The sequence below is a fragment of the Gallinula chloropus genome (assembly GCF_964237585.1).
Source record: "Gallinula chloropus genome assembly, chromosome: 12".
NCBI lineage: Eukaryota > Metazoa > Chordata > Aves > Gruiformes > Rallidae > Gallinula > Gallinula chloropus.
Window position 1 is genome coordinate 7,716,801 of NC_140097.1, and position 13,763 is coordinate 7,730,563.

Here is a 13,763-nt window from a genome sequence, read left to right on the forward strand (position 1 = left end):
TCTGCTCCACCTGATCTGCCTGTAACATAGAATCACAGAATTCTATGTTGGGTTGGAAGAGACCTTTTAGATCATTGAGTCCAACCATAGCCTAAGCCTGACCAGTCCACCTCTAGATCATGTCCTCAAGCACTTCATCTACACACCTTCTAATTACCTCCAGGGATGGTGACTCCGCCACCTCCCTGGGCAGCCAGTCCCAATGCTTGACAACCCTTTCGGTAAAGAATTCTTCCCAAGTAAAGAAATTCTTCCTGAAACTTCACAGAACTGGATGTCATTGTGATGTCTACCAAATCTGGTTCAAGTTGACCAAGGGGTTTGGATGCATTAGAGCCCAGGAACGCAGACTGATGAGCAGAGGGTATAATCGCACGAGCTCTCACCTTAGGAAAAGAGGCTTAAAAAAATTGCCAAAGGACAAAAGTCATTAAGGCACCACAGGGAAGGCTGACAAGGCTGAGCTAAGGAGAAGGAAAATGGAGTAACTCCCCAGAGGACTGAAAGATTTCAAAATCCTTGCTCTCCTTTTCAAATTATCTCAGTAAACCGGTAACTATCACATCAACTAGACAACAACCTGAGGGTTTAGCTACCAGCACGCGTAAACCCCAATGAATTCCAAACAGACAGTTTATTTAAAGATCACATTATATGTACTGTAATCAATATCCAGATTACAGCAAGAATCCTGCAAGGGAAAAGATATAATTGTAGACATGTAAAGTCCCTCCAGTTTGGACAGAGACTGGGCAAGAGTAATCAGCACTTCTTAAAGTCTTAGAAGTGTCGTGAAAGAGCTGAGTGTGTGTAATTACCAGTGAGAGGCACTGCAGCAAAGCAGATAAAGTTAATTATACAGTATGGGAGCATACAGTTGATGTGGTAGTAATCATAGTCAACAGAGAAGTGCCCAACATAAGGAACTGCATACAATAAAAGCGATCATGTGGTGAAAGTGTACAGCACAAATTACCTAAAAACAAAGGCAGATACAGGCTCACAGCTGGAGCTGACAAATCTTAATAAAGATTTGTGGCTTTCTACGAGCAATAGGATACCTTAGAAAGCAGCAGACCTTACCCCATGGGTGGTACCCTCCAAAAACTGTCACATCAGCCTGGAGGAAGTATCAATATTTGTGCTTCACGTGGGGAAGCAAGGGCCAGATTCAGCACCAGTCTGTGAGAGCACTCACACTGGTTCTCACAGGAAACACCAGTTCCATCCTGGGTGCTGCTGCTGTGTATGAAATAAATGCACCCATGGGTTAGTCTGGAGTACCAATTTTTGAAAGTAAATCTGTTCTTGGGAGAAAAGACACACTGAATAGACCTCACAGTGAAATTCAAGCTCACAGGCTACCCTTTTGTACTGACCATTCACCCTTCGTGTAAGCCCAGTAGCATTGAAAGCCAGGAGGCTGGGACACAGTATCTAAAATAAAAGGTTCCAGCATAAATCCTTCATGTGTGTATATATATTTATACATCTCTACAAAGGTATTTCAGCATCTCTTGGTTTGATGATGGGACAGACGGAGCACACATCGCTTCCCCGTGCCGGCGGCGTTCTCCCACCCCTCGTTACAAGCCATCTCACGCAGGAGCTGTCTCTTCCTATACATTTCAATGGCACCAGACACACCTGGCACCCTCCCCTATGCCCAGGGCTGCCACAGGTATGGGGTGAAGGAAGAGGCTCCCTGCTGTCCCATCCCTACCTGCCAGTTTGACTTCTCACGGTCGTTAGATATTAATAGCTTTTCAGATATCTAATTAATGATGTGGTTTCATCACATCTTCCCAGTATAATAACCTCCCCCCAACATGTCTGCTTGTTGGAATGCCCCAATTAACGGACTTTAATGCTGTGAAAGACTTAATTTGGGGACCACGTGAAACGTTGTCCTTCAAAGCATCCTGTGGCACTAACAGGAAGGATTTACTGATTTGCGAATCTCCAGATAAACAAACAAAAGACACCACTGCTTGCAGGGAAACAGGCACCTGGCTGGTCAGCTGCAACTAACAGCACAGAGAGGGTAGCAGAAAAACTGCAGGGAGGCCAAGGGATGCAGAAATCCCATTCCAAGGGCATCTTCTAACTGTCCTTACTCTTGTGCCAGCACTTGTTCGATGCCAGCTGGCCAGCAGAGCCGTGCGGGCAGAGGGCTTGACCCAGGTGCCTTTCACTCCTAACACAGACTGTAATCTCTGAGAGCCACCCTTGCAGAGATGAGAGTGTTATCTATGCCAGCAATAATTACTTATGAAAACAGATAACTTCTGGAAGCTTTTTTTATAAGGAATCAGTGCCTAACACCTGTAGGTTTATGCAGTGCAGCTCTAGGGCAGATCTGAGTATTGCTGTCAACACTTCCACCACTGAAAGATGAAGAATGAAGCCAGACGTGACTCAAGTACCATCTTTTCCAAACCTAAGCTGAAACAGCCCTGCAAATGAAACAAATACATCGGCTTTGAAGCTGTCTGAGGATCACAGCAAGGTAAGAAAGTGTAATTGGTGTTAGGGAGGTGGGCCTGCAGCTCATGGTGTGACGGCTGTGCACAGACTTCTCTAAAGCACAGGCTCCGTGAGAAGCTCCCAGGACCCTTCAAGCCTTTTGTGCTGAGAAAGCAAAGACATTCAGCAACACTTGGGTCTAATCCAGGGCGCTGCTGCGGGTCCTGACCTGCTGGCAGAGGATGCTCACAGTGTCTCTGAAGCCCAGGAGAGCGAGGTAGTAGCACGGGATCTCCTTGGAGAGGAAAGCAGAGCAGTTCAGTGACCTGCTGCTGGAAGTGCCACATACCCTGTGGTGCTGTGAGCTTTTCCCTTTGGGGCTGGACAAGCACAGGGAAGGGTGACAGCCAGGGCCCCCAGCTCCATCAATAGCACTTGTAAGCTTATATCCTGATACTGTCATAACGAGGAGCCTGGACCCCAGCTGGTGGCTGGGGAGGGGGGCACAACAGGTTTTGCGTGGCCCTGCTGTGCCCCTGCAGAAGGCTGGTGGTCCCCAAAGATTTTGGTTAGCATTTAGCAGTAGCAGGGCTTCTCTATGTGCGCTGGGGGAAAAAAAACATCCCCTCAGACGGAACACCCAGCAGTTATGGAAGCAGCGCAGTTATTGCTCTGAAACACTGTCACCTTGTGGCTGCTCAGCCGCCGTCGGACACGCTGCAGCTGATGTGTCTCTCTGGACATGGAGGTGGCCTGGGCACCCCTCCAAGGGTGAAGGGTTGGACAGGACACCACAAGGAGCAGCCCCACACATTGGGGATGGACAGCCACCTCACTCTGGGTAGCATTTAATAACACCTGTCGCTGGGAAAGGAGGAGGTCTGGACATCTGCATTTGCACTTCCAGCTCTGTCTGTGGCCTCTCACAGCTGCAAAAATGGTAACAGGGAGGGTGGCATTGCTTGGGGTGCTCACGATCACCTGTGACTCTCAGGGGTACTGACCACACAAGATGTGTCCACCCAGGAACTGTCAGGAGCAACCAAACCTCCCCGCAGGCATGAGCATCTCTGGGAGAGCATGGGGTCTGCACCATCCTCCAAAACTCCCTGGGAGAGGGAGCAAAAGGGAGGAAAAGTCAACATGCCTGTTCCTCCTAGACACCAGAGAGCCCCTAATTTAATACCCCCTTAATTTAACAAGTGGATGGCAGACCTCCCTCCACTCCCTGTGAGAGAAGCGCAGCCCTCAGCTGCACAACAGGCAGCACTGGCCTGTCAGCAGCAAACGCCACTATATTTTGCTATTTTTAAGCTTGACTCCAGGGCTAAAGGGGCTGAAAAACCCATCCTCCTCCAAAACCACCATCAGGCAGAAGAGGTCTCCTTGGATGCCCTGAATGAGACCAGAGCCACGTCTGGGGTTGGTGTAAGCATGAAGGTGGACAGGATTAGGCTTTGCTGGTGCAGAGCCACGGCGAAGTGCTGAGGAACTCCTGCCAGCTGCTAAAGGGGCTGGCTGCCACTTACAGCTGGATCACCAGCGTGTATTATGCTACTAAAACAACCTGCAGCACACCCATCCTGTCACTCATCGAGGAAGAGCATCATTAGAGTTACCAGGAGCCACCACAGGGCTCCTCACAGCCCTGCTGCACCTTGCTGGGAAGGAAACAAGCACTTGAGGTCCATTGTGAAAAAAATAATAAAAAGAAGGTATTTATTCCTTTAGATCCTTCTGAATGCTGTAAGGCCACGTGAGAATTACAGTCACCACAAGGCCTTATTTCTTCACATAAATATTTGAGATATAAATATTCTCTCTGAATTTCCTTTCATGTTTAGCAGTGAACATCATGTGTGTGCAGCCAGCTCTCCTGCTCCCAGTTATTGCTTAAATATACATAAATATGAAAATGTGGGCAAATATTTACAGACAATAAATGCTGGGGGGTTTTAATTAGCTAGTGTTTCATATGGTTACAAAACAATACACAACAATAACTAAACCCAGGAAAATTAAAGCTCCGTTCCTTTGCTCTTCTCACACCTAGCAGCTTATATTGGGGCCACTTAAAAAGTGGCACATCCAGAAATGGGAAAATGAAAAACTTTTTGTCTCACAGTACATAATGAAACCGTGGCTCTTACTGCCTCAACAAACTGCAGGTGCCCAAAAACACAGCGACATTCACAGGGTGCAGGCATTTCTATGGACAGCAAGAATGGCCAGAGCTGTAATAGTTACAAATGCCATGAGTTTTGGGATAGAGGCAGACCTCTAGCTGTGGTTGCAAACCAATCTTTATTAGGGATTAGGAAAAGAGCTAAGGTGACAGCCAGGTTATCTGCTTACAAGAGAGCTGCACATACTTTCCACCTTCCACCCAGCGCTGGAGAGACTGGCTGCAATAACCAGGCACTGGAGCTGATTTAGGGTTGTTTTTTTTCCTTCTTCAATTTTTGTGAGCTAATCCCAGCTCAACTGCTCACACCAGTAACGCTCACCCGTGTCTGCAGTGCCTGAGCGTATGAAACATCACCCTTACTTAGCAAGGAAAAAAAAACCAAACCCCAAATGTCCTTTTCTTCCCAAACAAGGCATGCTAAGAATAAACAGCATACCGCAGCGCCGGAGCACGCTGCCCAAGAAATACAGCTGAGGAAAAGATTCAAAAGAAAAATATGCAAGATGCTTAAAAGCATCTGTCATTAAAAAAAATAAAATTAATCTAATAGGTCTCTGAGCAAACACAAAGGCCAACGGGCAAATGACATAAACATTGCTGCAAAAAGGTCTACGTGCCATTCTCTGCAGAGCACCAAAGCAATTTCTTATTGTGCAATCAATACAAAAGTGATTGCAACTCAAAAAAAAAATAGAAAACACAACAACAACACCCCCCATAACCTTGCTCCTAAAGAAACAAAGGAGCTCCTCAACCTAAACTACAGATACCTTTGAGTCTAATAGACCAGAACTATAAGATAATAACTTAAATGAAGCGGGGGGGGGGGGGGGGGGAATCAGAATCAATATAACAAGTATTAGCACTTCTCAAAAATGTGGCAGACAACAGTTCCTTCCAGAAAACTTCTAAATAATTCACTCCCAATAAAAAGAAGCCAAGCTTAGGAATACACAGTGCCAAAACAGTTGAAGGAACAGTTTCTCCCATGACCTAAATGAAAAACCCAACCCCAAAATAGAGGCGCTGGCAAAAAGTGTCATGTTTAAAACTCAATTCTGAGTTTTTTTCTGGCAAAAGACATCATTTAAACCCAAAGCATCCTGAGGATCTCAGCTGGACAAGTGTTGTCCAGGCTGGGCTGAGTGGGATCCTGCACCACACAGGACGTCCCTGGGCACCCAAAAATGCCCTTTCCAGGAGCCAGGCACCCCACCACCCAGCTAGAGCATCCCCAGACCCTCAGCACCGAGCAGACAGGGGAACAATCCAACAGCCAGCACTGCAGTGAGAGCTGCCAGATGAGTTTTGCTCTAAAAGCACCAACTACATTTTTATGTTATTACAAATGACAGAGACAAACGTGCAAGGGAAAACAAGGGCTGATACAGGGTCTTAAACGATAAAAAATGGATTTGATTTAGGGTAGCAGGCAGGGCTGAATCTTAACAACTCCACACAGGGAAATTCATGAAGACACACACGATGCTGCGCTGGTTATGTCCCATCTTTAAAATGTGGCACAATTTGCAGGCAGCCCCCAGTAGGGAGGGGGAGTGGGGTAGGACCAGGGCTGATGGGGTGGGCTGATGCACAGGCACCTCCCAAACCTGCTGCCATCCACACACTGACCCATCCTGGGTGGCCATTGCCAAGGGACAGTGTGCCAGGAACAGCGACCAGCAGGAGCAGGGCAGCGATGGCTCCGCTGTGCTCAGCTCTGAGTGCTGTGCCACTTTTGGGCCTCTTACTACAGGAAGGACGTTGAGATGCTTGAGCGCATTCAAAGAAGGGTGACAAAGCTGGTGCAGGTCCTGGAGCACAAGCTCCCTGAGGGAGCTGGGGCTCTTTAGCCTTGAGGAGAGGAGGCTGAGGGGAGACCTCATCACTCTCTACAGCTGCCTTCACGGCAGTTGCAGAGATGTCGGGGTGGGTCTCTTCTCCTGGGTGGCAAGCAATAGGAGGAGAGGGAATGGCTTAAAATTGCCCCAGGGGAGATTTAGGTCGGATATCAGGGAGAATTTCTGCACTGAAAGGGCTGTCAGGGGTTGGCACAGGCTGCCCGGGGAGGTGGCGGAGTCACCACTCGCGGAGGGATTTAAACGGCGTGTGGATGAAGTGCTTGGGGACATGTTCCAGCGGTGGGCTGGGCAGGGTTAGGCTGTGGTTGGGCTCGGTGACCTCAAGGGTCTCTCCCAGCCCGGCTGAGCCCCCAGCCCGCGGAATAGGGCCGGTGTGCGAGCAGCGGGCCCCACTTGCGCCCGGCCCTGCCGCTCCGCCCCAACCCCTCCGCCTCACCCCTACGACCCGCAGGCGCCCCGCCTAGCGCACCCTCGCGCATGCGCAACCCCACAGCGCGCATCCCCCCCCTCCCTCCTCACCGCCCCCCCCGCGCAGACGCGGCTCGGCGCATGCGCGCCTCCCCTCCACAGCTCTCGGAGGCCTCCGCTCCGCTAGGGGGGCGCTGCGAGGCGGAAGCGCGCCGCCGTTTCCTCCCGTCGCAGCTGAGTCACTGGGCCGCGCCGCCGCCGCCTGCTCCGCCGCCGCCGTCCGTGACCGAGCTGCCCCGTCCCGTCCCGTCGCGATGCCGCTGGAGAACCTGGAGGAGGAGGGGCTGCCCAAGAACCCCGACCTGCGCATCGCCCAGCTCCGCTTCCTCCTCAGCCTCCGGCCCCGCGCGCCCGACCCCGCCGCCCGCGACGAGCTGATGGCGGCCGTGCGGCTCCACAGTGAGTGCGGCCCCGGGGCGGCGGGACGGGCCCGGCGACGGGGCGAGGGGGCCGTGGGGCTTTGGGCGCCTCGGGTGCGGGGCCCGGCCCCCTGCCTTGGCCGCTCTGGCGCCCTAGGGGTGAGGTGTTCGGGAGGCCGCGGCGCTCGGGGCCGGGCAGCGAGGAGAGCGCGGGTGGGACAGGAGTGAGGAGACCCAAGAGCCAGGCGGGGAAGGCCGGCTGACACCCCGGCTCCGTGCCGCCCGCGGCTCGGTTTAGCACCTACCTGGCTGTAGAAAGGACGTGCCCGGCGTTGAGGATCAGCTCCAGCGCCCCTCGGTGCCCGGTGCCCCTTGCAGCCGTCGCCAGCAGCAGCTTTCCTGCTCTTTCAGATATGGCCCCGTACTACGAAGCGCTCTGCAAGTCCCTGGAGTGGCAGATCGACACGGAGCTGTTGAACAAAATGAAGAAAGCCAACGAGGAGGAACTGAAGCGCCTCGACAATGAATTAGAAGATGCAGAAAAGATCTTGGGGGAGAGCGAAATCCGAGATGCGATGATGGCCAAGGCCGAGTACCTGTGCAGGATCGGGGACAAGGTTGGTTGGTGGCTGAGGCTTTATGAACTCTTATGAAAAACACTGCACTGTAATCCTCTTAGCTAGGCAGGTCCTGGTGAGCGCTGTGCAGGGGGGAAGCTGTGTGACTTGGGGTGTGTTTTCTGTGCAGCTCAGACACAGGTGGGAGGAAAGGGGCAGTGTTACTAGAATTTAAATTATCTGGGAAAACCTAACAGGCCTTAAACCGCTTTTTTTTTCTTGTAAAAGGAAAAGTTATTTTCCATTTTCTCTTTTTTAACGTTTTCCAGATGTTGTTTTTCACTTCCCTTGTGTCTTTAAACTTTTCTAAGCTGTTTACAAGGGTGCCCCTTAATTCCAAGTTACAGAGCAGTTTTTCATAGTCCTTAGGCTTAAAGGACATACGAGGATCGCTCCCTCAACATGATGTTAAACTTTGATTCCTTAAGATTATTTGGAATGTGTGATACTAAAGTTCTGTGGGACACTGACAGAGTCACAGCTCTCAGTGGAAGACTGAATGTGCCCTTAAAACAGGAGTTTTGTAAATGTCCAAGGTGCTCTTAACTCTCTTATGGTGGAAAATCCTGTCTTGCTAGGAGGGGGCCCTGACTGCCTTCCGCAAGACGTACGACAAAACCGTGGCCCTGGGACATCGTCTGGATATCGTGTTCTATCTGCTGAGGATTGGCTTGTTTTATATGGATAACGACCTCATCACACGGAACATTGAGAAGGCCAAGAGGTACTGCTTGGGTTCTTTGAGTGCAGCAGTTCTGAGGCAACCTGTAACGAGAGAAACAGAAGAGAAATACCGAGGCGGGTTGTGAGACACGGTCACAGGGTGATGGGTGGGTGTCACCTTGAGCTTCCTGTTCCTGGGGGGTGTTTTTATGAGGGGAAAAAAAAGAGAAAGGTTAATATTTAGTGTTGGCTGTTTTCTAGTGGCTGAGTTGGTTTTAATTTGTAGCCCACTCCCCACTCCCATTTTTCTGTTTGTGATTAGACTGCAGGATTGCCAGCCCAACCCAGGGGCTGCCGGTGCCACGCGGCTGCTCTGTGAAGTGCCAGCTTTTCCCCAAAACCAAGAGCCCAGTGTCAGCACAGTGTAGTGCAGCTTGTTTCCCTTGTTTCCACTGTTCCAGCATCCTCATTTTGAACTTTAGTGCTTCCAGACTCTTCCCTGGTTCTATGAGGGGTGTCTTCCCAGTTACCCTGTTCCTCGGGTGATGACTTTTGTGTTGCCTTTGCAGCAGATTTTGTCTGCTGGACCCTCTTACAGCCACATCAATTTTGTGCCAGTAAGATCCTTGAAAAGGGGCAGCTTTGACATTTTTCTCTTTGCTGCTAGTGGGATGGCTCTGGTTTTATCAGCGTTGGCAGTGGGAATACATTGCCCCAGCCAGGGCTGGCAGTAATATTAATGTGCACATCTCAGAAGACTGGTGGCAGAACTTCAGAGGAGATAAACTTTTCCTTTCAGTTCAAACTTGCATCTGGCCTGTGCTGTCCCAAGGAAGCCTCTTCCCTACCCCCAACAGACATGCAAAACCTGGGCTGTCTCCACAAGCTGTAACATACATTAACCTTTCTGTACTCCCATGGAATCAGTTGATTTACTGTTTACTGTTACACTTCTTTCATATAACTTACTACATAATGCATAAGTAAATATGTCTTTTTGTTCTATTTTAAGTCTAATAGAAGAAGGAGGAGACTGGGACAGGAGAAATCGTCTCAAAGTATACCAGGGCCTTTACTGTGTAGCTATTCGAGATTTCAAACAAGCAGCAGAGCTCTTCCTTGATACAGTTTCCACCTTTACGTCCTATGAACTTATGGATTACAAAACATTTGTAACCTACACGGTCTATGTCAGCATGATTGCCTTGGACAGGCCTGACCTTAGGGAAAAGGTAAGGAGAGCAGATGAGAGTGCCACTTCGGACACAGCCTGTCTTGGACCTGTTTATCTCCAGGCTGAAAGAGATGGTATTTATGCACGTTGTTTGTTTGTTTTCAGGTTATTAAAGGAGCAGAGATTCTGGAAGTGTTACATAGTTTGCCAGCTGTGAGACAGTATCTCTTCTCTCTGTACGAATGCCGTTACGCAGCCTTTTTCCAGTCCTTAGGTAAGGCTGTAATTTTTCCTTCAACACTATTTCAGGTGCTTCAGTTATTTGTTTCACATCATGCACAACTTCTGTGGAGTAGCTACAGTCTGGAAGCAGAGTCACTTCATGCAGAAAAAAAAACAAACAGACACCTAAAATTTGCTGCTGTTTGATTTTTAAAACAAACCAACCAGCCTTTGCATACAGAGAGCTTTTTGGAGGGTCCCATCTCATTAGGTGGAAAGACTTTTTCAAGCAGCTGTGGAGCGCTGTCTTACCTGAAGAACCAGGTCAGGCAAGAAAGGTTTGGAAGTTTGGTCTTTGAAAGATGTCACAAGTCTCATAGTCCAAAGTCCCTGAAATTGCAACCTGTAAAAGACAACACATGGCAAGTCTTCACTGTTGTTCTTACCATTGGCTCTCTGCTCTTGTTTCTGTGTAAAAGGGTGACACAAAAAGAACCCCTCATTTGGTGAAAGACTAGGCCTGGTGAGATTAAAAGCTCAGGGCAACGTTTTTCTATTGCTGGCCTTATCTCTGGTTGAGAGCTAAAACTGGCAGGAGGAAAAGCCTAGGAATCCTAATTTAAAAGCTAGTACCAGAAAATTAATGGTCCTGCCTTACCCAGCTTTGGGTGACAACGTTTCTTCCAGTAGTTACGTACCCAGCACTGGCTGTTGCCTGGCTCTGCCTTGCTCATGTGCGACAGCAGGTCCCAGCACTTACCTGGAGTAAGGCGGTGCCCCCGCAGCAGAGGGGACACTGCCTCACACCCTGACAGGGGGACTGGGTGCTGACAAACAGGGTCCTTTGCTTTGCCACAGTGTAGTTTGCCTGTCCTTGCTGCTGCTGGTCACAGAGCTGAATCAGAGCATGCAAACTTCTCTGCAGTGTAGATCACCTTTCGTACCCTGAGGCACGCAAGGGATTCGCACCGAGTGCTTTTTAACTGGTGTTACATCTCTCATTTACATAACTGATATTTTACATTTGTTAGCAATTACTGACTCTTTTTCTTTCTTTTTCTTCCTTTTTTTCTTTCAGCTATTGTAGAGCAAGAGATGAAGAAAGATTGGCTGTTTGCCCCTCACTACCGATACTACGTACGGGAAATGAGAATCCACGCCTACAGCCAGCTCCTGGAGTCCTACCGGTCCCTGACATTAGGATACATGGCAGAAGCATTTGGAGTCAGTGTAGAATTCATAGATCAGTAAGTTATCTGGCTTTTAAAGTTTGTAAAGGTCTCACTTTACACCTTTTAATTGTTTATAGCAATCCCATTATGAATAAAAGTTTTGTTCTACTTTGAGCGTGAACATGCCAAGCTCAGTTTTATGGAAGAGCTTCAGCTAACTTTAAGTGAACCTTTATGTTTCTGAAAGGAACAAATCTGATTGCAGTCAATCATGACAACTTTTCGAGTGTTTCTTCCATTCTAAACACCATATGAGAAACAAATCTTTTAGTTCTAACTTCGTTCTCTAAGCAACTGTATTTGTGGACCATCATAAGCTGTGGAGTTTGGGGTTTTGAGAGGATGACTGACTTCACAGCTACGTGAAAACTCAGCTGTTACAGCTACAGGGATCCACACATTTTATGAACTCTACAAGTCTTATGTAGTTTTGCTTGTTTTCAGGTGTGTGGATGGGATCTGCTGTTTGCAGCTGAAAACATACACTATGCTCTCAGTTTGCAGTTAGAAACCCAACAGATTTAGGTCACAAAGGGAACTTTTTACTCTTTGCACACAAAACACTTTGTTTCAAATGTCTTCAAGGGTCATTCTTCTTTTATACAGAAGTTTCAGGTTTTCTTATACAGAAAAGCATTAAGGAAATATGAATACTACTTGAAATATTCTAATAGGTGTTTCAGGAGAAATAAAGCACCATTCAGTTCAAAGGTAAATGTTTTAAAGTCATACTAGTTCTTATGATTCACACTAATTTAGTTGTAACTTGTTTTACTGTTGATCACAGGAATATTTTCTTCTACTGTCAGTAATGTGCTGTAGCCCACCAGTTGACTGAACAAAATAATACTAATTTTTAAAAACATGGCATATCACAGAATCACAAGGTTGGAAAAGACGTTGAAGATCATTGAGTCTAACCATTCCTGTCCTATGCTAAACCATATCCCTAAGTACCTGATCTACCCTTTTTTTAAACACAGCCAGGGATGGTGACTCAACCCCCTCCCTGGGCAGCCTGTTCCAGGCCCTGACAACTGTCAGTGAGAATGTTTTTCTAATATCTAATCTGTCCTTGCCCTGGTGCAGCTTTGTGCCATTCCCCCTTGTCCTATCACCTGTCACCTGGCTGAAGAGACCATCGCCCACCTCTCTGCACCCTCCTTTCAGGTAGTTGTAGGCAGTGATAAGGTCTCCCCTCAGCCTCCTCTTCTCCAGGCTAACTAGACAGTAGGGAATTATGAAGAGACTTTGCTGATGAATTAACCGGCTCAAAGGTATTTACATCAGGATAAGTTCCAACCAGGCACACTACATGGCTGTTACCTTTGAATTTGAAGGGCAGCTGATGCTAAGTGATACGTTTCACTTACTTGAGTGTCATTCTTTGGCCTGAGAAGAAAATACAGAGCTGCTTTGTGGTCAGGTCACTACACTGATTATTCTCGTGTGCAGCATCCACGCTTTAAGAAGATGGGGGTGCAGAAGGTACCTTGTGTGTAGGCTGTAACTCCAGAAATACTGAGCAGTGACCGTGTTGCTTTATAGCAGCAGGTTCAGTGCAGCCAAGTCCACAAGTCCTCAGTGAAACATGACTTAAACAACTCCTCTCTTTCTTTTGACTCAGGGAGCTTTCAAGATTCATCGCGGCTGGGCGATTACACTGCAAAATAGACAAAGTAAATGAGATCGTAGAAACCAACAGGTGAGCTGTCCCTGCCTAGAAACTGCTTTTTCACAGCCTGGTTGAAATCTCTATGTTTTTATGACACTTATAAAAGAAATGTGTCTTGGTGCAAAACACATTCTCACTTCTAAAACTCTTTCTTTTTTCCCCCTTTACTTCCTAGGCCTGATAGCAAGAATTGGCAGTACCAAGAAACCATCAAGAAAGGAGATTTGCTGCTAAACAGAGTTCAGAAACTTTCCAGAGTAATTAATATGTAATTTTTTTTATGCAAGGGAATGCAAAATTTAGATGTTTAAAGCATTTTGGAAGTAACCTATAAATATATTGTATAACTTGGTATATTGTAGGTAAAAAAAATTACTAGCAAGAGAGAGGTAGTGTTTTTACTTTCCACTTCATAGTGTAAACAATGTTCTCTTTTGGTGTATGGATCCCAGTTCATTTATTAAATGTATGATACAGTTGGTGCTCTCTTGTAATATATATATATGGTGTCCCTTTCCTTGACTGTGTATGCAGCTGTCAGTATTTCATAGCAAAGCAGGGTCGAGAGCTGTGAGCAGAGGGAACATGTGGTGATCCTGTGCTTGCTGGTTTAGGACTCTCTCTTTGAATCAAAGGTGAAGAGGATCAATGGTGTAACAGTAAAGTCACCAAAAATTCCAGTTGAGACTGTACATTGTCCTGACAGGACTAAGCCTTGTTATGGAAGGAGTACAGCCTAAGGGAGAAGGAATAAGGATCAAAAGGATCGCGGTGAAGCAATAATAGAACCATGAGAACTGTAATTTTGGGAACATCTTTAACTGAAGGAGCCTCTCC

General features: G+C 47.7%; 1 protein-coding gene across 1 annotated transcript; it reads left to right on the top strand.

The window, feature by feature from the left end:
* Positions 1-7,165: 7,165 nt before the first annotated feature.
* On the top strand, positions 7,166-13,416 carry PSMD6 (proteasome 26S subunit, non-ATPase 6). The gene is made up of 8 exons (XM_084269531.1): positions 7,166-7,383; positions 7,755-7,960; positions 8,539-8,684; positions 9,636-9,855; positions 9,963-10,071; positions 11,098-11,266; positions 12,879-12,956; positions 13,102-13,416. The coding sequence occupies exons 1-8, from the start codon at positions 7,239-7,241 to the stop codon at positions 13,196-13,198; spliced, it is 1,170 nt and encodes a 389-aa protein (XP_084125657.1). The 5' UTR covers positions 7,166-7,238; the 3' UTR covers positions 13,199-13,416.
* Positions 13,417-13,763: the final 347 nt, after the last annotated feature.